The sequence below is a fragment of the Panicum virgatum genome, chromosome 5K (genome assembly GCF_016808335.1).
Source record: "Panicum virgatum strain AP13 chromosome 5K, P.virgatum_v5, whole genome shotgun sequence".
NCBI classification, from domain to species: Eukaryota; Viridiplantae; Streptophyta; class Magnoliopsida; order Poales; family Poaceae; genus Panicum; species Panicum virgatum.
Genome location: NC_053140.1, coordinates 10,163,044 through 10,185,744, shown reverse-complemented (window position 1 = coordinate 10,185,744; position 22,701 = coordinate 10,163,044). Strand labels below are relative to the sequence as shown.

The following is a 22,701-nucleotide window of genomic DNA, read 5'->3' as shown; positions in this document are numbered from 1 at the left end:
TGAGGCGTGAGCAGGAGAGACGTAACTCGGATATGTACTCTGCTCGAGTGCATGGTCCTGCTCGGCGTGGTGGTAGGCAAGATGCTAGGGCGCGCCGTGTAGGTGGAGGACAGGGAGATAGTGGTGATTACCGTGCTCCAGCGGGTGGTCGCTTTGCCGGTCGTGCTCCTGGTCGTCTTCAGTACGGCTATGGACCACGGGACCGAGGCTTTGGAGGAGGTCACGAGACACCACGCTTTCCTCGTGGTGGTGGTCGTCAGCCTCGCGGTAGACGGGACATGTGATACGCTTTGCCTGATCTTGCTAACCCTTCTGTAGAGCAAATGGCTCGACACTGGTTTGCTTCACACTTTGCTAACCCCAGTGTTGAGACATTTGCTCACCCTTTGTCTCGCTACTGATGTGCAGGTTGGAGGCTTGGAGAATAGGTGGATCATGGACTCCGGTTGTTCGCGCCATATGACCGGGAATGACAAATGATTCTTTAGCCTCACCCTGATGCGCTCAAAGGAGTACATTGTGTTCAGGGACAATGGAAGAGGAAAGGTACGTGGAATTGGCACTGTTCGTGTTTCCGATCGCTTTACCCTGAGAGAAGTTGCTTTGGTTTCGAACCTTGGGTTCAATTTGCTCTCTGTTTCGCAACTTCTTGATGAGGGGTTTGAAGTTCGCTTCAAGGAGGGTTGTTCTCGTGTTTTAGATTCCAGAGGAGACTTGGTTTGCCGGATTTTACCTCGCGATCGGGTTTTCCTGGTTGACTTCTCTGGAACTTCTCTTGGTCCTCCTTGTTGCTTGTTGGCTGGTCCTTCTTCTGATCTGTGCAAGTGGCATAGGAGATTTGGACATTTGAGCTTTGAATTGTTGTCGAGACTTAGCTCACTTGGTCTAATCCGAGGATTGCCCAAATTGAAGTTTGAGAAGGATCTTGTTTGCCATCCGTGTCGCCATGGGAAGATGGTTGCCACCTCCCATCCGCCTGCTAATCAAGTGATGACCACTCACTCTGGAGAGTTGCTACATATGGACACTGTTGGTCCTTCTCGGGTGATATCTGTTGGTGGGAAGTGGTACGTTCTTGTGATCGTGGATGACTTTTCTCGCTATTCTTGGGTCTTTTTCATGAGAACCAAGGATGAGGCTTTCGAGTTTGTTCGAGACTTGATCTTGAGGTTGAAAAATGAGCTACCCCAGGCCATGAGAGCGATTCGCAGTGACAATGGCACAGAATTCAAAAATGCTCGTTTTGACACTTTTTGCAGTGATCAAAGTCTTGAACACCAGTACTCTTCCCCCTACACTCCACAGCATAATGGAGTTGTAGAACGGAAGAATCGGACGTTGGTTGAGATAGTTAGGACGATGCTCGATGAGCATAGGACTCATAGAAAGTACTGGGCTGAGCCAGTTAACACCGCTTGTTATGTATCCAATCGTATTTTCTTGCATGCTTTTATGCACAAGACTTCTTATGAGTTGCGATTTGGACGCCAGCCCCGTGTTGACCATCTTAGAGTTTTCGGTTGCCGGTGTTTTGTGCTAAAGGAAGGAAATCTTGATAAGTTTGAGTCTCGATCGTTTGACGGCATTTTTATCGGTTATGCTTCTCACTCTAGATCTTACAGTGTGCTGATTATTGATACTAACATCGTCAGAGAGACATGTGAAGTCACTTTCGACGAGACTGCACCATGCAATTCTTCTGTCTTTGAGGTTGCAGGAGATGATGAGCTCGGCACCCCCATCTTTGAAGATGAAGAGGAAGAAGCTGCAGAGGGTGATGCTGAGGCTACCGCGCGTGCTGTGGACCCAGCCGCCTCCGCCACGGGCTCGGACGATGATGACGGCCCCGACCCGACTACATCTACTTCTCGGGGGCCGATCGAGCAGGTGACTCAGCCTTCACCAGATGCACCTGAGGAGACACCAGCTTTGATTGAGGAGGAGGCGACTTTGACAAGGGAAGCACCGCGACACATTCAGCATCGTCATCCACCTCAACAAATGCTAGGTGACCTCAACGAGCGAGTCACAAGGTCTAAGGTAACATGTATCGCTGGCTTTGCTCATTCGGCATTTGTTGCTTTTTTTGAACCCAAAGATGTTGGACACGCACTTTCTGACTCCAATTGGGTCAATGCCATGCATGAGAAACTCGAAAATTTTGAAAGGAATCTGGTTTTGGTTTTGGTTTTGGTTGAGCCTCCGCCTGCTTGTAACCCCATTGGAACCAAGTGGGTTTTCAAGAACAAGCAAGGTGAAGATGGGTTGGTAGTGCGGAACAAGGTTCGACTTGTAGCCCAGGGGTTTTGCCAAAAGGAAGGGATATATTATGAGGAAACTTTTGCCCCGGTAGCACGCTTGAAAGCGATTCGAATCTTTCTTGTATTTGCTGCTTCCAAGGGTTTTAAAGTTTTCCAAATGGATGTGAAATCTGCCTTCTTGAATGATTTTATTGAAGAGGAAGTGTATGTGAAACAACCCCCTGGTTTTGAAAATCTCAAGTTTCCAAACCGAGTTTACAAACTTCAGAAAGCTCTTTACGGTTTGAAATATGCGCCTAGAGCTTGGTACGATAGGCTTAAAAATTTCTTGCTTGCTCAAGGTTTTAAAATGGGATGTGTTGATAAAACTTTGTTCCTCATGCGCTCTGGCTCTGAGTTTTTGTTGGTTCAGATTTACGTGGATGATATCATCTTTGGTGGCTCTTCTCACGCTCTTGTTTCCAAGTTTTCTGAGCAGATGTCCAGAGAGTCCGAGATGAGCATGATGGGTGAGCTGCAGTTCTTCCTCGGGCTGTAGATCAAGCAAATTTCTCAGGGCACGTTCGTCCATCAAGCCAAGTACACCAAGGACTTGCTGCGAAAGTTTGACACGAGCGACTTGTCTCCTCAGCCGACTCCGATCAGCACATCGATGGCGCTTGATGCGGACTTGGACGGCGAGGCGGTGGACCAGAAGGAGTACAGGAGCATGATCGGCTCCCTCCTGTACCTGACGGCGACCTGGCCGCACATTCAGTTCGGGGTCGGCCTCTGTGCGCGGTATCAGGCTTCACCGCGCACCTCCCACAAGCAAGTGGTGAAACGCATCTTCAGATACCTCAAGTTCACTCCTGAGTTTGGTTTTTGGTATTCTGCGGATTCATCTCTTGTCTTGGTTGGCTTTTCGGATGCCGATTTTGGCGGGTGTCGGTTGGATCGCAAGTCGACTTCCGGCACTTGTCACTTTCTCGGTACATCGCTGGTTTCGTGATCCTCTCGCAAGCAAGCTAGTGTAGCGCTCTCTTCCACAGAAGCCGAATACGTTGCCGCTGCTAGCTGCTGCTCTCAGATTCTTTGGATGAAACAAATCTTGTAGGATTATGAGTTAAGTTTTGGTAGGGTTCCCATCTTTGTAGACAACATGTCTTTCATTTGCATTGCAAAGAACCCAGTGCTCCACTCCAGAACCAAACACATAGACATCAGGTTCCACTTCCTGCGAGATAACCATGAGAGAGGCCACATAGACATGATCCATGTACCATCCGAGAGGCAAACAACATATATCTTTACTAAACCACTTGAGCATGAGACTTTTGCTCGCTTTCGAGTGGAGGTTGGGGTTTGTTACCCCTTTTAGTTGCTAGTTTTTCTTTGGTTAGCTTTGTAGGGCTTGATTCTTTTTCTCTTAGTTTTTCTAGGTTTGGTAGCTGCATTTTGCACTTGCCTTGTACATTTCAGCATTTTTGCATTGCCTCACTTGCATTAGCATTCTTGTATATATTGCTATGACCTCCTGGTGCTTGCTGGTGTGAGTTTATAAACGTGATCATGTTCAGCTTGCTCTTCTGTGTATATTACATCCTCTGAGCATAGCTGCTTTTGCTTTGAAAATCTATAAACATGGTCACCCTGTCTTGGCTACTAGCATGTTAGGGCGTGTTGATATGCTTTGCTATCTTATTCATGCTAGTGTAGCTTCTTGATTCTTAACCTGTAAAATTGATAAAATTGCGTAAATTGTGCTTGAAATGGAATGAAAAGATCCAGGTGGGATTGCTTGTTGCACTGATCGAGCTTTCGGGATGACTCACTTTGCACTTGTGAGAACCCGGGCAAGGCTATGCATGACTAAAACGAGTGTATTAAGCTTCTGATTGCCTTTGGCATAGGCTTAGCCTCGTTGCCAAGTAAAGCATGACAAGCTTTGAACTCCTGGCATTAACAATTGCTTGATATGATTTGATTGCATAATGAATGTTTGCAACATACTTTGGCTGAGATTGGCTCACCTGTATGAGTTTGATTAGCACTGATTTCCATTCCCTACCTGTTAGTGCTAGATCATGGGTGATGCTTTTATTTCTGCTAAACTGAACTTGCTAAGCTCTAGACATGATTTGATATACCCTGTTGAGCTAGATGCAGGTCTTGTTTATGGATGCACACGCGCTTGTGACTAGATGATTGCTCATATCCTTGTATCCCTGAATGCTTTCACTTACACCTCCTACATTGCATTCATTGCATAGCATACCTTCAAGGGGAGTCTCAGTTTCAGGGGGGAGCTTTAGGTCTGTTCAGCCTTGATGTGTGCATGTGCCAACAAGGGGGAGAAGTTTAGTGATCGAACAAGGGGGAGGATTGTTTGATTTTTGAGAGTTTCAAAAACTTGTTGTGCACAGGGCTTTGAGAGTGATACATATGGTGAGAGTTGCACTGGTAAGGGGGAAATGCATTTCAGTGGGAGTTTCTGCTTTGTTTCTGGCATGACTGTGTCGAGCCCTGCCTCTGTCTTTGAGGAGTCATGTTTGTGTTTGATCGATTGCGTCGAGCCGTTGCCCTTGTCTTAGGGAATCGATCTTTGCTTGGTCAAGTGACTTGTTCTTGATTCTTTCGAGCTTTTGTCACTTGTTCAAGTTCTTCATCTTCTTTGTTATTCTTGATTTTTGTTTCTCTCTTAGTTCGTTTTTGGTTCAATTGTGGTGTGTTGACAATGCACTCATCAAGGGGGAGATTGAGGAATGTGGAGTACTCACTCCTGGTTGTGATGAGTGAATTGTCAACCGTGCGGTGTGATTGTGTGCTTGGTCTTTGGTTGCAGGTACACGGGCGTCGAGTGTCGACGGAGAGCTGCCGTGGAGGTGCTGTGGCCGATGGACCGTGCGGTGGACGACAGTGAAGGGCAGTTGGGACCGGAGCTTGGGCGGGGCGGCAGCTGTGGCGTCCACTCCTGGATCGAGGGCGCAAGTGACGACGGAAGACGGGTTTCTTGGTTTGCGCCACAAAACCAAGCTGGCGGACGGTGGTTGAAGACGCCAAGTCATGGAGGCACGGGCGTCGGTCTCGGGACTGGCGGAGGAACGGGCATCGACGGCGTCTAGGACCTCGCTGCGGGCGAGGAGGTGACGGGCGTCGGGCGGCGTCTAGGGCCGTCAGAAAGCCGAGGCGGGAACGGCGTCCAGGGCCACGACGTGGAGGCGGGAATCTTCCCGTGCTTGGAGTTTTTGCGGTTTTCTCAAAACCGGCCACCTACCTGGGTTTTGCGGACCCTCCAAAACCGCGGACCGGATCTTCATCTACGTGGCGGCATCGCGGAGAAGACTTCGATTCGAAGAAAGAACCTCGGCCGTCGGATGAGATCATGTAGATATTTCCGGTTTAGCCCCTACGGGCGTTTTAGTCTCTAGTTTAAGTCTAGGGGTATTTTGGACCCCTGCGTGGGCACCATAAATACCCCCTCACCCCCTCTCTCCCCCCCTGGTTTTTCCCTTCCCTGGCGCCGCCCCCTTCTCCTCCTGTGTGTCTCCTTTTCTCCTCCCACCTCTGTTCTTCCTCCCTCTCATGTCTAGGGTAGGATTTGATCCATGGATTTTTGAGACTTTGTACTGAGATTGAATGGGAAAGGAGGCTCTTCCCTCCTTGTGCCCTCCGGGGTTTTGAATTCGATTCAATTTCGTACGTCTCTTGCCTTCCATGAGCCAAGTTTTGATTTTCACGTGGTTGTTCTTGGTGCTCATGATCGTGGGTTGTTCTTGGTGATTTTGTGACTCTGTGTTGTGATTCTAATCCATCTAGCTTTGTGCTAAAACCCCGGAATCACGAGTCCTCTCGAATCCAAGATTTTCACGTTCTAGAGAAAACCCCGCTCTTGCTCCGATTTCCTTCGATTCCTCTTGATCCGTGAGGACCTTCGTTGAAATCTTTTGGTGATGTGTTCTTGAAGTCATCATCTTCATCTACCCAAAATTTAAGCCCCTTTGGACTTGATTTGATCCTCCAATCATCAAGATTTCCAAAGGTCGCGGGCTGAAAAATCGTTTCTGGGCACGAGCAGAATTTTTCTTATCTCCGGTTAAACCGACGCTTGTGATATGTTGCGTCGGATCAACCGGTGAGTTGATTGTTCGCTCATTAGGGTTTTTGTCCTTTTCGTTTGGTTGCACCGGTGCATTAGTCTCTACGTGCATCGGATCAACCGGTGTAACCACTGGGTTTGCTGTTTTGCCCGTTCAACCGGCGTATAGAATTTTCTTAACGTTGGTTTAACCGGTGTTCGGTGTGATTTGTTTTGCAGTCTCTCTGGACAACTGTACCGGTGTTCAAATTTTTGTTACGTCGGTTTAACCGGTGCTTGGAATCTCAGTTTTGTGATCTCTCTGGACAACTGCACCGACGTTGGTTTTGATTTTGCCGGATCATCCGGTGTGATAACACCGGTTGAACCGACGCTGTTCAAACCCATTCGTCAGATCAACCGGTGCTCTCGTTTCTCTGCTGCCGGCTCTTTCTCACCGGTTGAACCGACGTGTTCATACCTATACACGTCGGATTAACCGGTGAGTTATACCGTGCTGTTTTTCATGCTTGCTTCCGCAATTGTTCTCGCTTGTCTCTAGGGCTGTTGTGTGTTAGTGTAGCTCCTCCATAGCTACTCCACACTTCTCCTAGGACGGTAGGGTTGGGTGCATACTTTAGATCTTAAGCCGAGCTTCCGATTGCGAGAATTTTGAATCGGCTCCCATTTACCCCCTCTGGTCGCCCTTTTCGGTCCCTCAGACAACATTTTGACAGCAACAAAAACATCACCAAAAAGGGCACCTTTGTACACAGACCCGTAGCCTCCTTGGCCCAGCTTCTCTCTGAAGTGCCCTGTGATTGCAGTTATATCTGTAATAAATAGCAATTTAAAAATTAAAAAAAATTAAGACATGACCTATGAGTCCATGCCGAATATAATTAGTAAATAGATAAACACAAAATTAGAAAAATAAAAAATAAGATCTAACCAAAGTGTCCACATCGAATACGATTAGTAAATAGCTAAATTAGGGATCATAAAAATAAGAAAATTGGCACTTGATGAAAAAGAGTTACTATTAGTAAATAGCTAAATTCGAAATTAAAAAATTAAGACATGACCTAAGATTCCACGCCGAATATGATTAGTAAATAGATATATCTAAAATTAGAAAAATAAAAAAATATGAACTTAACCAATGAGTCCACATCGAATACGATTAGTAAATATCTAAATTAGGGATAATAAAAATAAGAAAATTAGCACTTGACGAGAAAGAGTTACTATTAGTAAATAGCTAAATTCGAAATTTAAAATATAAGAACATAGCAGTCGACAAAAAAATTTCAAATCAAATACAGCTAAAGAGTTACTATTAGTAAAGAGAAGGATTTACACTGTTAGATCTTAACAATCTGAACTAACTCAAGAGTCCATATCGAATTAGAAACAGTGACTAAGAAGCAAATTAGGAAGAAAAATAGGAGGGGAGGTTTAGTTCACGATGTCGATGGACTAGACATGCATCGAGATTGTGATGACTAGTGAGAGAATTGACTTGCTGAAGGTGTGGAAAAGAAGATGGTTCATTGGTGTAGTTGCTGAGAATGACACCAGGAGCATAACTCAAAAAATACACAAAAGCCGGACTGAATGCGATAAAGAAAAATAGTGGGAGAATAAGTCTGTCCAGTTCAGGATGTCCGAGGGATAGAGCTAAACATGCTAAAAAAGTGTTGGAGACTAAAGAGCGTAGGTCTATTCAATGATGTCCATGGATCAGATGTGCACCAAAATTTTGATTGTCGATGATAAAGTTGGATTGCTCAAGACGCAAGAAAGAAGATGGTACATTGATGTAATTGTTTAGAAAGATAACAAGAGAAGAACAACTCAAACGATCCTGCACATGTACCTCACCACTATAATAAAAATTAGAAAACTTCTTAAAGAAAACACGATAAATATTAATTATTTATTACAATGATAGCTGAAACCAGCGGGCCATCATGCTAGTTTTTAGGAAGAAAGCGTATAAGAAGGGGGGAAAATGGTATACATCTTAATTACTAGAATAAGTGATGAGTATGATAACTTCTATTTGGAGGCATCCTATAAATAAAGGCCGTAAAAGAGTGTGCACTAAGTTTGAACAGAGGCAAGCAGTATTCGAGTACAACAATCAATATAGATTTCAGATTATAGTTACTTGTAGCACATTGGCACTTCACCTCGTGGAATCAGTAACCTCGTTCTCTGAGATCGCACTCAACTCCGAGGTGGAGAATTGGAAGCTATCAGCTGCAGGATCCTGCTCAAACCCACAGAAGAATGGTTCGGGTGGTATCTGCAGGGCATCAACGCCAGCTTCAAGCATCTCTATGACCTCAGCCATTGCCGGTCGATCATGAGGTTTCATCTGGATGCACCATAAACCAACAATGCACAGCTTCCTCTCCACCTCATGGATATCAAAAGCTTCACAGATCTCGCCTAATTCTTTCCGGGATATATGACTATATACCCAAGCTGGGTAGTATGTCTGGCTTCTCCTTGCTGCATGTTGGTCAAAGTTTCTTCGCCCCCCAGCCATCTCCAGCAAGAGCATGCCAAAGCTGTAAACATCTGACTTGCATGAAACAACACCAAAATTGCGAGATATCATTTCAGGAGCTATGTACCCAATCGTTCCCCGAGCAGCGCTCACTGGCACAAAGCTGTTGTCCCTTGGGTACAGTTTGGCCAGCCCAAAGTCAGCAATTTTAGGAGTGAAGTTACTGTCCAAAAGGATGTTGTGTGGCTTGATGTCGAAGTGCAGTATCTGCATATCACATCCTCCATGCAGGTAACTGATTCCTCTGGCGATGCCTAGACCTATTTCATTGAGTTTATCCCAGGAAAAACTTCGCTCAGAGAAGATGTACTTATCAAGAGATCCACGGGGCATGTACTCGTAGACGAGCGCCCTCCTCATTTCCTCCGAGCAAAACCCCACGAGGCGCACTACATTGACATGGTGGATACTTCCAATGGTGGAAACCTCGCTGATAAATTTGTGAGAACCGCCCAATTTGATACTATTTTAAACGAACCGCCGGTCATTATCACCCAGATGAGAGTTAACACGTGCTTGCCGTAGAGCGTGCCACGTGTTATCCCACATCTAGAGACACGAATAACCGACACGTCATTCATTCAAAATAATACCAAATCCGGTAGTCCCGGTATGTGCTCCAACGTACGCCCAGAATCAGCATATGCACATACCGTATACAATCGAATACATAGCCAACAATCCACAAAGAGCAGCTATATAAAACCAGAGTTCGAGACTTAATATTACAAGTTTAATATAGGTGGGTTTCAAGCTTCACTTTACAAGCCTTGGGCTCACGCGAGTCATATTAAACAGAGATTTAGAGCTTATTGAAAATACATGCTCTCCTGAAGCTCAGCTACGATAAAACTTACTTAAGATGATGATGCCTTGCTCAAGGACATCACCACAGCAGCAACAGCCCACTCTTCCCCCGCATTAGGATCAGCGGGGTAGAAATGGCCGAACACCACTTCCGGCTCACCTGCAACTAGGTTTAGAAAGCTCCCTGAGTACAAAAGGTACTCCGCAAGACTTACGCGATTAAATAAACAAGGATCATGCAAGGCTCAAGTAAAAACTTTAAGGTTAAGTAATTATTGCCTAAGCATTAGCTCTCTACACTATCACCTAGCAAAATTAATTAATCTTGCCCAAACCCAAACAATTTTAATTGATTAAGAGAGTAATACAACTATAACTGTTCATAGCTGTAACACGAACCATTCTCAGCATCAACGATAATCTATGAGGAGTTCATGGGTTAAAGAGCTTGCTCATAACCGAGAGTGCGGCAATTCAAATTGGTTATAACCTTGCAAGGGTGTACTACTTTACCCACACGACGCAAGGACCATGCGACTCACCCAACCCGCTAAAGTTGGATAAGAGGGTACTCGCGTCAACCGTTCCCAACATGGCTCGACCGTTGAGAGTACGCCCAGCTTGCGCGTGGAGACTTAGTTCCACCGAGGACATCTCTAAATTTTCCTACACATAGTTCCACTCGGGGACCTGCTAAGCCTCCCTGCATAGCCCGTTGGCCACGCATCTGGGACCGGGCCCCAATGACCAAGTCAAAGAAGGTATTTGGCTTATCCGTTCCATTATATTGGATATGTGGTAGCACGGAAAGGTGCTCAAAACCGACGTCGTCCACTCGGTCCTTAATCGATCCAAGCGGACTATGCCCATGTGACTTCATTCTCTAGGCCCTAACATTCCGCTCGAATCTCGATACTACCAACTTATACTAGCCCCGGCTCAAGTGCGATCAAGGATAAACAGGTAAGTGTGATACTCCAATCCATTCCTTTCTAGCAAGCACGATAAGTATTCTAAGCAGGACTAAGCATCTAGTCAAATTAAGTTAATAGCTGACTAACATGTGGCAAGGACATGGTTAAACAATTCAAGGAAGGCTAGTGCATCAAAGTAGGTACAAGAATGCAATACATAGATATTATATAACCCAACAGTACCCGGTGAGATAGCTAACTAAATCAGATTAAATAGGTGCAAGGAATATGCTTAGCTGCTTGCCTGGGTTAACTTCCGACTCGACCACGAACGGGACTCCGGGTTCGGGCTCGACGGGCTCGGCGGGTTCCACGGGTTCGTTCTCCGACGGCTTGGTCACTAAATTGCATGAATGCGATGCAAGAATTAAGAAATGATCTTAACAACATGCATAAACCATGGAAATAAATGAGCATGCAGAGGACATCACAAAGAACTCATGAAAATTGGTTTTGCAGCAAAAGCATTTTCCTATAAATAACCATAAATAAAACAGTTTTCAGCCACTTTAAACAAAGTAAAACAGAAAAGGAATGCAAACTCAACTACACAAATCCAAGAAAATTATCTTTGAAACTAGGCAGCAATACAAGGCTAACAAAACTGGTTTTGCCATTTTATCACTTTCCTGCACAAAGTTCTAGAAATAACCATTTTCAGACAAAGTATAGGAAAACAAACTAAACTTTGATACACAGCAATGAACCAAGTAAACAAGGTGCACCACTGAAAACAAAACCTCACAAGGAGTCCAACAAAATTTGGTTTGACATTTTTCAAGCAGTATACAAATAACCAAGCAATAAACTCACTTTTGAAAGATAAATCTACAGATAATTATACAACAAAGTAACATGCACAACAATATTTTTCCTAAGAAGATCTTATCTAGAGGAATCCAACAGAACAGGTTTCATAATTTTTTGAGCTATACAAGAATTTCTAGAGATTTTGCAAGATTGCAGCACAAATAATCCTAAAGAAAACCTAACTAAAATTGCTAGGAACACCCGGCTTCCACGCCCACAGGCGCTGACGGGTGGGGCCCGTTGGCCAGCGGCCCACCCAGCCGGGTCAAGGCAGGGCACGCGCCCTGACCGCGGCGTGGGCGCGGCCACGGCGTCGCGGGCGACGCGCGGTGCACGCGCACGCGTCGCGCGCAGCGACGGCGAGCGGCGGCGGCGCGAGGCGGCGCGGCGAAGTGGAGCCGAAGCGAGGCAGGGGAGGCGCGCACGAGGTGGACGGGATGGCGGCGAGCCTCACCGGTGGGGATGCGGGCGAGGAGCGGCAACGGGCGGGCGGCGCGGCGGCGTTGGGCGGCGGCGGACCAAGGCAAGCGGCGGCGGCCCGATGCGGCGAGGGAGGAGGTCCGGTTGGGGGCGGAATCGGTCGAAGATGGGGCGGAGTAGGTGGCGCGCGCGCTAGATCGGGGAGGATCTCACCGACGGCGACGAATCGCGGCGGCGGCGAAGCTCGGGGCGGCGGCCATGGGGGGGGGGCGGGGGCTAGGGTTTGCGGCGGGGAATGAGGCCGGCTTTGACGCGGATAAGGAGAGGGTGAGTGAAGGAGCGAAGGGGCGTCACGGCTTGCGAGGTTGGCCGGCACGTGGCACGGACGTCGGGGTTGACCGGCGGCGACGCGGGCGCGCGGCGCGTCGCGAGCAGAACAGAGGAGAGGGAGAGGCTGACAGGTGGGGCCCGCGCGGGATTTTTATTTTCTTTTTCTCTTTTTTTCAGGGCTGTGACAATCTCCCCCCCTTAAGAAAATCTCGTCCCGAGATTTAAATGGATAGGATGGAAGGGACAAAACTCCAGGTCGACTAAGGCCATATTCACCTAGACAAGATAAACATCTAAAAGATGATGCACAAAGGCAAGGATGATGTGGTGTGAGACATTCCTAAGGTTTTCTTGAGGGTGACTGTGTACACATATATAACATATAGAACTATGAACTTCATCAAGAAAGCGGGGTGTGGTAGATAGAGAACGTACTCATCGGAAAAGAATTCCGGATATTCTTGACGTAACCGATCCTCACGCTCCCACGTGGCTTCATCTTCGGAATGATTGCTCCATTGGACCTTTATAAACTTCACCATGTTACGCTTCACCTTTCTTTCATCTCGATCAAGAATGGCAATTGGGTGTTCCTCGTAGGTAAGGCCCGGTTGAAGATCAAGTGACTCAATGTCGACGGCGTCAGCTGGAACACGATGGCACTGCTTCAATTGAGAGATATGAAAGACATTATGAACTGCGGAGAGTGATTGAGGAAGTTCCAATTGATAAGCCACTGCTCCAACTTTCTTGATGATCCGGAAAGGTCCGACATAGCGTGGCGCTAATTTTCCTCTGACTTGAAAACGGCGAGTGCCCTTAAATGGAGAAACCTTGAGATAGACATAATCACCAATCTTGAGATGGAGTTCTCGGCGACGACGATCAGCATAAGTCTTTTGACGAGATTGAGCAATACGAAGATTCTCACGAATAATCCTGACTTGATCCTCGGCATCTTTCACCAAGTCTGGACCATAGAAAGGCCTTTCTCCCGATTCGGACCAGTTGATTGTAGTTCTGCACCGTCTTCCATAAAGGGCTTCAAAAGGAGACATCTTGATACTTGCTTGATAACTATTATTGTAAGAAAACTCTGCAAATGGCAAGCAAGTAACCCATTTCTTCTCATATACAAGAGCACAAGCTCGTAACATATCTTCTAAGACTTGATTGACTCTCTCAGCTTGACCGTCGGTTTGAGGATGATAAGCAGTACTATAGGTGAGTTCAGTTCCCATGGCTTCATGTAGACTTCTCCAAAAGTGAGCAATGAATTGAGGACCACGATCAGAGACAATTTTCTTGGGAACACCATGAAGAGAAACGATGCGGGTAAGGTACAACTCCGCATATTGCTTGACAAGATAAGTAGTCTTTACTGGAAGAAAATGAGCCGACTTCGTCAGTCGATCCACGATTACCCATATAGAATCATACCCTTGAGAAGACCTGGGTAACCCGGTGATAAAATCCATTCCAATTTCTTCCCACTTCCATGATGGGATAGGCAAGGGCTGAAGGGTACCAGCCGGTTTGAGATGCTCAGCTTTAACCCTTTGGCAAACATCACACTCAGAGACATACCGAGCAATTTCTCGCTTCATACGAGTCCACCAAAATCTTTGCTTGAGATCTTGATACATTTTGGTACTGCCCGGATGAATGGAGAATTGAGAACTATGGGCTTCATCAAGGATAATTCGCCTGAGGTTGTGATCCTTTGGCACCACGATTCGCTTCCCAAAGAATAGAACTCCTTCATTATCCGTAGAGAAGCATCGAGCTTTACCCTCATTCATTAACTCCCGAATTCGAGCCATACCCTTATTCTTCTTTTGGACTTTCTTAATTTGGTCATAAAGATCAGATCTGACTGTGAGAGTAGCAAGATAGACTTCTTTGACCATAGAAATTCGAAGTTTCCGAAGATCATCACAGAGAGTATGCATAGGAGGAGCTATGGTCAAGCAGTTGCATTGAACCTTTCGACTTAGTGCATCGGCGACGACATTCGCCTTTCCAGGATGATAATGTACCTCAAGATCATAATCCTTGATCAGTTCCAGCCATCGACGTTGCCTCATGTTTAGATCAGATTGAGTGAAAATGTACTTAAGACTTTTGTGATCAGTATAGATGTTGCAATGATTACCAAGCAGATAATGACGCCATATCTTTAGAGCATGGACAACAGCCGCAAGCTCTAAATCATGGGTAGGATAATTTTCTTCATGTCGCTTGAGTTGACGAGAGGCATAGGCCACCACTCGGCCTTCTTGCATAAGAACACAGCCAAGACCAATGCGAGAAGCATCGCAATAGACATCAAAGCTCTTGGAAATATCCGGCTGAGCAAGAACTGGAGCAGTAGTGAGACGATCCTTAAAGGTTTGAAAGGCTTCTTCACAGGCTGGGGACCACTCAAACTTGACCCCATTTTTCAATAACTCGGTCATAGGCTTCGCAATTTTAGAGAAATTCTCTATGAACCGGCGGTAATATCCCGCAAGTCCCAGAAAACTCCGAAGCTCATGGACATTCTGAGGTTGCTTCCAATCCAGAACATCTTGCACCTTACTAGGATCTACAGCAATACCATCCTTGGAGAGGACATGACCAAGAAAAGATACCTCTTCAAGCCAAAACTCACATTTGCTAAACTTAGCATAAAGACGATGCTCCCTAAGTTTTTGAAGGACAATCTGAATGTGACGAGCATGATCTTCTTTGGTCTTGGAATAAATGAGGATATCATCAATGAAGATGATCACAAAGACATCAAGTTCCTCCATGAAGATGCTATTCATCAGATACATGAAATAGGCCGGTGCATTGGTGAGGCCGAAAGACATGACAGTGAATTCATAAAGACCATATCTAGTAGAAAAAGCCGTTTTCAGAATGTCTTCAGTTCGAATCTTGATTTGATGATAACCCAACCTTAAATCAATCTTAGAGAAATAACGAGCTCCAAAGAGTTGATCAAACAAGATATCAATCCGTGGAAGAGGATATTTGTTCTTGACAGTAACTTCGTTTAACGGACGGTAATCAACACACAACCGTAAACTATCATCTTTCTTCTTCACAAAAAGAGCCGGGCATCCCCATGGAGAGGAGCTCGGACGAATGAAACCCTTGTCCAATAAAGTCTTGAGTTGTTTCTTCAATTCTTTCAACTCATTGGGAGGCATTCGGTAAGGCTGTCTAGAGATAGGAGCAGTTCCGGGCTTGAGCTCTATGACGAACTCCACCTCACGATCAGGAGGCATACCCGGTAATTCTTCTGGAAAGACATCCGGATACTCACAAACCACGGGAATATTTTCCAACGCCGTGGCTATGGTACTCGCCAAGGCATATATACAAGATTCCATCTTGGCAAGAGAGAGTAGAACTCTACTCCCAGAAGGGTGCAAAAGATCAATGGTGCGGGGCCCACATTTGATAACTCCGTCATGCTTACCCAACCAATTCATCCCAAGAATCACATCTAAACCCATCTGATCTAGGACAAGAAGATTAGCTTGGAAAATAGCTCCCTCGATGAGAATTGGAACCCTATCCACAAAGTTTCTAGAAATGATCTCTCCACCCGGTGATTCTATATGGTATGGCATTGGTAGATTTTGCATTTCAAGCTTACTATGCAGCACAAATTTCTTGCTGATGAAAGAAAAAGTTGCTCCAGAATAAAAAAGAACCATAGCAGGGTGAGATTTGATTAGGAGCGTACCCATAAGAACTTCGGCATTTTCCGGAATTTCTTCAGCGGTGGCGTAGTTAAGACGGCCACGTTTAGGAGCTTGTTGTGGCTTAGCTTCTTGACGCTGTGCTTGAGGCAGAGGAGTATTGGGCCTAGGTGCATTGAAGGCACCACCACGCCTCGGAGAGGGGCAGTCCCTAGAGATGTGGCCTAAGCCACCACAATTGAAGCACGGACCCTTTGCGGTCACACCTGGGTTGTTCCAATAAGCACTGACCGGCCTAGGAGCTTGTCCTTGAGGAGGTTGAGGGTGACGCACAATCCACATAGGACGTGGAGCTTGAGCACCCGGTGCCCGAGGTGGAAAAGGAGAAGGCCCCAGACGTGGACGCGAGGAGCTACCGCCTGCTGAGGTAGGAGCAGGACGCTTGTTCTTTGCCTCAAGATTCTTCATCTTATGCTCAGCTCTGATGGCAATATTCACCAAGTCATTGAAGTCTTCAAACTTGGTAGTGGAGAGTTTGTCTTGCAACTCTGCGGAGAGCCCATCATACAGGCGTTCTTGCTTCTTGGCATCGGTGGCCACTTCTTCAGGTGCATACTGGGAAAGGGTATTGAAGATATTCACATATGCCATCACATCACGACTTCCTTGAGTGAGATTGAGAAATTCCTTTTTCTTGATGTCCATGATACCCTTGGGAATATGGAAGGAGCGAAAAGCTGTGCGGAACTCCTCCCATGTGAAGCGGTAGTTGGCAGGGTGAGATGCCTTGAAATTCCGCCACCAAGCCCCAGGGGCATCATGAAGTTGATGAGCAGCAAAGAGTACCTTCTCATGGGGCTCACACTCAATAAGATCCAGCTTCTCTTCAATCACATTGAGCCAGAAATCCGCATCCAGAGGATCTTTGGAGCCACGGAAGATGGGCGGGTTGGTGCGGAAGAAATCCCCAAACCTGTTCACTTGAGGCTCAGCTCTTGGGCCATTGTTGCCGGCATTGCCCAACTGATGGACTAGGTGTGCCATGAGTTCAGTTTGTCGGGCCAGGACGTCCGCGAGATTTGGGTGAACTGGAGGATTAGGAAGGGGATCCTCGTTGTTGCGGTTGTTATTGCCACCCGAACCACTGACACCATCCCTTTCATTTCCCGAACGCAACACCATCCTGCTAATAAACAAAACGGTTAGCGGTCAGGAATGAAAGATAGAGGATGATACACAAAGACAGGGTGGAAAGACAATGTGTAGATAAAAATCTAACACACGATCAACACCGGAATAGCAACTCTAAGAGATAGAGCAGATTTGGTCCACTAAGATTAGCAAGAACGGGATCAGCGAAAACTAGACCACGACACACTAGATTAGTTAGATGCAGGTTTGAAAACCACAAGAAAATATGCATGCATGCGAGGTATGAATGCAACATGACGTCTCCTCACAGCGTGAGCACGCCTTAACGTTCTATCACTCACTTACGATCCGCAACAACCGCATTGTCCAACAGCGCTACAACCCACCTACTAGCGCTCAGGACATTGGGTGATTCCCACCCTCTCAACCCCGGTAAAAGGCTTAAAAGGTTTCCAGAGGGTGAAAGGGTTTTCCTACGCTACCGCTACTCATTCAGACAAGAGAGGTTAAGCATATCTTAATTAAGCAGATGAAGCAATAAGAAGGAATTAGTTCTAAGACCAAGGAAGAAAGGTAGCAACCAGCCTTAAGTTCAAAGTTTTAGCAAAAGTAAACATTAGTGCAAGTAGTCAAATTTTATTTTACTCTCAACCCACTAAGCAAATTTTAGGTTCACTTCATGGAAACTCAGCTCTGATACCCGTTGTGAGAACCGCCCAATTTGATACTATTTTAAACGAACCGCCGGTCATTATCACCCAGATGAGAGTTAACACGTGCTTGCCGTAGAGCGTGCCACGTGTTATCCCACATCTAGAGACACGAATAACCGACACGTCATTCATTCAAAATAATACCAAATCCGGTAGTCCCGGTATGTGCTCCAACGTACGCCCAGAATCAGCATATGCACATACCGTATACAATCGAATACATAGCCAACAATCCACAAAGAGCAGCTATATAAAACCAGAGTTCGAGACTTAATATTACAAGTTTAATATAGGTGGGTTTCAAGCTTCACTTTACAAGCCTTGGGCTCACGCGAGTCATATTAAACAGAGATTTAGAGCTTATTGAAAATACATGCTCTCCTGAAGCTCAGCTACGATAAAACTTACTTAAGATGATGATGCCTTGCTCAAGGACATCACCACAGCAGCAACAGCCTACTCTACCCCCGCATTAGGATCAGCGGGGTAGAAATGGCCGAACACCACTTCCGGCTCACCTGCAACTAGGTTTAGAAAGCTCCCTGAGTACAAAAGGTACTCCGCAAGACTTACGCGATTAAATAAACAAGGATCATGCAAGGCTCAAGTAAAAACTTTAAGGTTAAGTAATTATTGCCTAAGCATTAGCTCTCTACACTATCACCTAGCAAAATTAATTAATCTTGCCCAAACCCAAACAATTTTAATTGATTAAGAGAGTAATACAACTATAACTGTTCATAGCTGTAACACGAACCATTCTCAGCATCAACGATAATCTATGAGGAGTTCATGGGTTAAAGAGCTTGCTCATAACCGAGAGTGCGGCAATTCAAATTGGTTATAACCTTGCAAGGGTGTACTACTTTACCCACACGACGCAAGGACCATGCGACTCACCCAACCCGCTAAAGTTGGATAAGAGGGTACTCGCGTCAACCGTTCCCAACATGGCTCGACCGTTGAGAGTACGCCCAGCTTGCGCGTGGAGACTTAGTTCCACCGAGGACATCTCTAAATTTTCCTACACATAGTTCCACTCGGGGACCTGCTAAGCCTCCCTGCATAGCCCGTTGGCCACGCATCTGGGACCGGGCCCCAATGACCAAGTCAAAGAAGGTATTTGGCTTATCCGTTCCATTATATTGGATATGTGGTAGCACGGAAAGGTGCTCAAAACCGACGTCGTCCACTCGGTCCTTAATCGATCCAAGCGGACTATGCCCATGTGACTTCATTCTCTAGGCCCTAACATTCCGCTCGAATCTCGATACTACCAACTTATACTAGCCCCGGCTCAAGTGCGATCAAGGATAAACAGGTAAGTGTGATACTCCAATCCATTCCTTTCTAGCAAGCACGATAAGTATTCTAAGCAGGACTAAGCATCTAGTCAAATTAAGTTAATAGCTGACTAACATGTGGCAAGGACATGGTTAAACAATTCAAGGAAGGCTAGTGCATCAAAGTAGGTACAAGAATGCAATACATAGATATTATATAACCCAACAGTACCCGGTGAGATAGCTAACTAAATCAGATTAAATAGGTGCAAGGAATATGCTTAGCTGCTTGCCTGGGTTAACTTCCGACTCGACCACGAACGGGACTCCGGGTTCGGGCTCGACGGGCTCGGCGGGTTCCACGGGTTCGTTCTCCGACGGCTTGGTCACTAAATTGCATGAATGCGATGCAAGAATTAAGAAATGATCTTAACAACATGCATAAACCATGGAAATAAATGAGCATGCAGAGGACATCACAAAGAACTCATGAAAATTGGTTTTGCAGCAAAAGCATTTTCCTATAAATAACCATAAATAAAACAGTTTTCAGCCACTTTAAACAAAGTAAAACAGAAAAGGAATGCAAACTCAACTACACAAATCCAAGAAAATTATCTTTGAAACTAGGCAGCAATACAAGGCTAACAAAACTGGTTTTGCCATTTTATCACTTTCCTGCACAAAGTTCTAGAAATAACCATTTTCAGACAAAGTATAGGAAAACAAACTAAACTTTGATACACAGCAATGAACCAAGTAAACAAGGTGCATCACTGAAAACAAAACCTCACAAGGAGTCCAACAAAATTTGGTTTGACATTTTTCAAGCAGTATACAAATAACCAAGCAATAAACTCACTTTTGAAAGATAAATCTACAGATAATTTTACAACAAAGTAACATGCACAACAATATTTTTCCTAAGAAGATCTTATCTAGAGGAATCCAACAGAACAGGTTTCATAATTTTTTGAGCTATACAAGAATTTCTAGAGATTTTGCAAGATTGCAGCACAAATAATCCTAAAGAAAACCTAACTAAAATTGCTAGGAACACCCGGCTTCCACGCCCACAGGCGCTGACGGGTGGGGCCCGTTGGCCAGCGGCCCACCCAGCCGGGTCAAGGCAGGGCACGCGCCCTGACCGCGGCGTGGGCGCGGCCACGGCGTCGCGGGCGACGCGCGGTGCGCGCGCACGCGTCGCGCGCAGCGACGGCGAGCGGCGGCGGCGCGAGGCGGCGCGGCGAAGTGGAGCCGAAGCGAGGCAGGGGAGGCGCGCACGAGGTGGACGGGATGGCGGCGAGCCTCACCGGTGGGGATGCGGGCGAGGAGCGGCAACGGGTGGGCGGCGCGGCGGCGTTGGGCGGCGGCGGACCAAGGCAAGCGGCGGCGGCCCGATGCGGCGAGGGAGGAGGTCCGGTTGGGGGCGGAATCGGTCGAAGATGGGGCGGAGTAGGTGGCGCGCGCGCTAGATCGGGGAGGATCTCACCGACGGCGACGAATCGCGGCGGCGGCGAAGCTCGGGGCGGCGGCCATGGGGGGGCGGGGGCTAGGGTTTGCGGCGGGGAACGAGGCCGGCTTTGACGCGGATAAGGAGAGGGTGAGTGAAGGAGCGAAGGGGCGTCACGGCTTGCGAGGTTGGCCGGCACGTGGCACGGACGTCGGGGTTGACCGGCGGCGACGCGGGCGCGCGGCGCGTCGCGAGCAGAACAGAGGAGAGGGAGAGGCTGACAGGTGGGGCCCGCGCGGGATTTTTATTTTCTTTTTCTCTTTTTTTTCAGGGCTGTGACAAAATTCATCTCCGTTGCAGCACGAGTTGGCCAACATTTTGACAGCAACAAAAACATCACCAGGAAGGGCACCTTTGTACACAGACCCGTAGCCTCCTTGGCCCAGCTTCTCTCTGAAGTGCCCTGTGATTGCAGTTATATCTGTATAGGCATATCTTGTTGGGCTAAGAGTTTGTTGCATTTGGAGAAACTTCTCAACTGCATCAATGGATATCCTTGTTTTCCAGTATTTGTAGCCGAGGAAGGTGAATACAGCTAATGGTGAAAACACAAACCTTGATAGTATTGCAAGTACTGCACAGAAAAGATTGCAGACTTAAGTTACATGAATGCAAGGAAACACCTCAATGATCTAGAATATGTAATTCTCTCATACCGATCATGAACTTCAAAATGTCCATAATAGATACTACGGCCACCGCAGTCCAAAATAATTTAGTCCGGTAGGAGTAATCGTTTACACATCTTAAGAAATGCAGGTCCATCCCCACAATTGCAGATGTCTGATTCAGGATGCTTGAACTAGATATTTGAGTGTAGAAGTAGCTGCAAGTCATAATGAACACATTTGATATACTAATCAAATTTTAAAACAAAACAGAACCATATAGTCTGCAGAGCTTAGACTCACCTCACTGAATCGTTCAGGCATAGGTTAATGATAAAACGGTACGTGCGGTCTTCAATTTGCTCAGGAAATCTAACAGAAAATCCATTCCTCATAAAGATTACAACATCTTCAAAACTTGCATTATCTGGTGCCCTCACATGCCAACTGCCCAAAGGAGTCATGGACAAGTATCTGCATGAAGGCTTGATGTTTCCAACCTCAGGAGAGTATTTAGTGATGAAAACATAAACTAGAGAATTCTTCGTACTCCTGCAATCAACAGGTTTGTACATGACACTGGTGTATAAGGAAACAGCATTACTTCTTATCAGCTCTGAACAACTCACAAAGGCAGCCCAAGTAATTGCATCAGGATACAGCAGGGTGATGTTTTCAGACTGCAAACCATATGCATAAGGATACTGGCTACTCTCAGGAATGGGGCAACTGCTATTATCCAAATTGGCATCAACAACCCAGAATGTATTGTCAGTATAGGAGATGCTGGTCACAAAATATTTTCCACGGTTGATGTAAATTATAGCCTTGTTATCAATACAAACCAGCTCGTATTCTGGAAAACCGCAACCAGGTGGATCACCTCGCTTACGGAAAGGATATCGAATGTCTTGGAGAAGCCCGCAGGAAGAAGAAGGGCAAAAGGTTTGCCCTTGAACATCTAGCAGTTCAGTTTTCATTAGAAGGGCTGAAAGTGTGGAAGCCATGGCTAATGCTTGCAGGGCAACACAGAGAAGAAACACACGAGAGCTAGCCATGGAAGCTTAGCAAAGGCAAGATCAGGGAAGAAGTGGAAACCAGAACAAGGGAAGATTAATTATCTCTGGCTGGACTAATATACTGTTGTGGAATGGTTAAACTTAGGATGTTTTGGGTGCATATGCGCGAGGAGGAAGAAAAGTCAAGCCTGGCGTCCTAACTGTTAGCAACTGACGTGGATTTTCACATGTAAACACAAACCTCGAACATGAACTAATATTGCACGTACCACATAAAAAGGATTGCAGACTTATGTTAGATGGACGCAAGAATATACTCTTAGTGGTCCCTGTCATCCCGAACATGAACTGCCGCCCAAATTAATTTAGTTGACTTGACTAACTCGTTTCAGCCTCACCGATATACTGATAAGGACATTCTTTGACTTGTATTACATCTCTCCAAGAAATGGGCCCGCCATCACAAGTTCACAACAGATAT

At 46.2% G+C, this 22,701-nt stretch overlaps 1 protein-coding gene across 1 annotated transcript in view; it reads right to left on the bottom strand.

Moving 5' to 3' along the window:
- Window positions 1-22,646, bottom strand: part of LOC120706206 (rust resistance kinase Lr10-like) — a 28,114-nt gene extending 5,468 nt beyond the window's left edge. Inside the window, exons 1-4 of the mRNA XM_039990791.1 lie at window positions 21,505-22,646; window positions 21,250-21,419; window positions 20,879-21,167; window positions 9,157-9,335 (exon numbers count right to left, since the gene is read on the bottom strand). Coding sequence (XP_039846725.1) covers window positions 9,157-9,335; window positions 20,879-21,167; window positions 21,250-21,419; window positions 21,505-22,259 — 1,393 coding nt within the window. The 5' untranslated portion in view covers window positions 22,260-22,646. The remainder of the gene's footprint in view (window positions 1-9,156; window positions 9,336-20,878; window positions 21,168-21,249; window positions 21,420-21,504) is intronic.
- Between the last annotated feature and the right edge of the window lie 55 nt (window positions 22,647-22,701).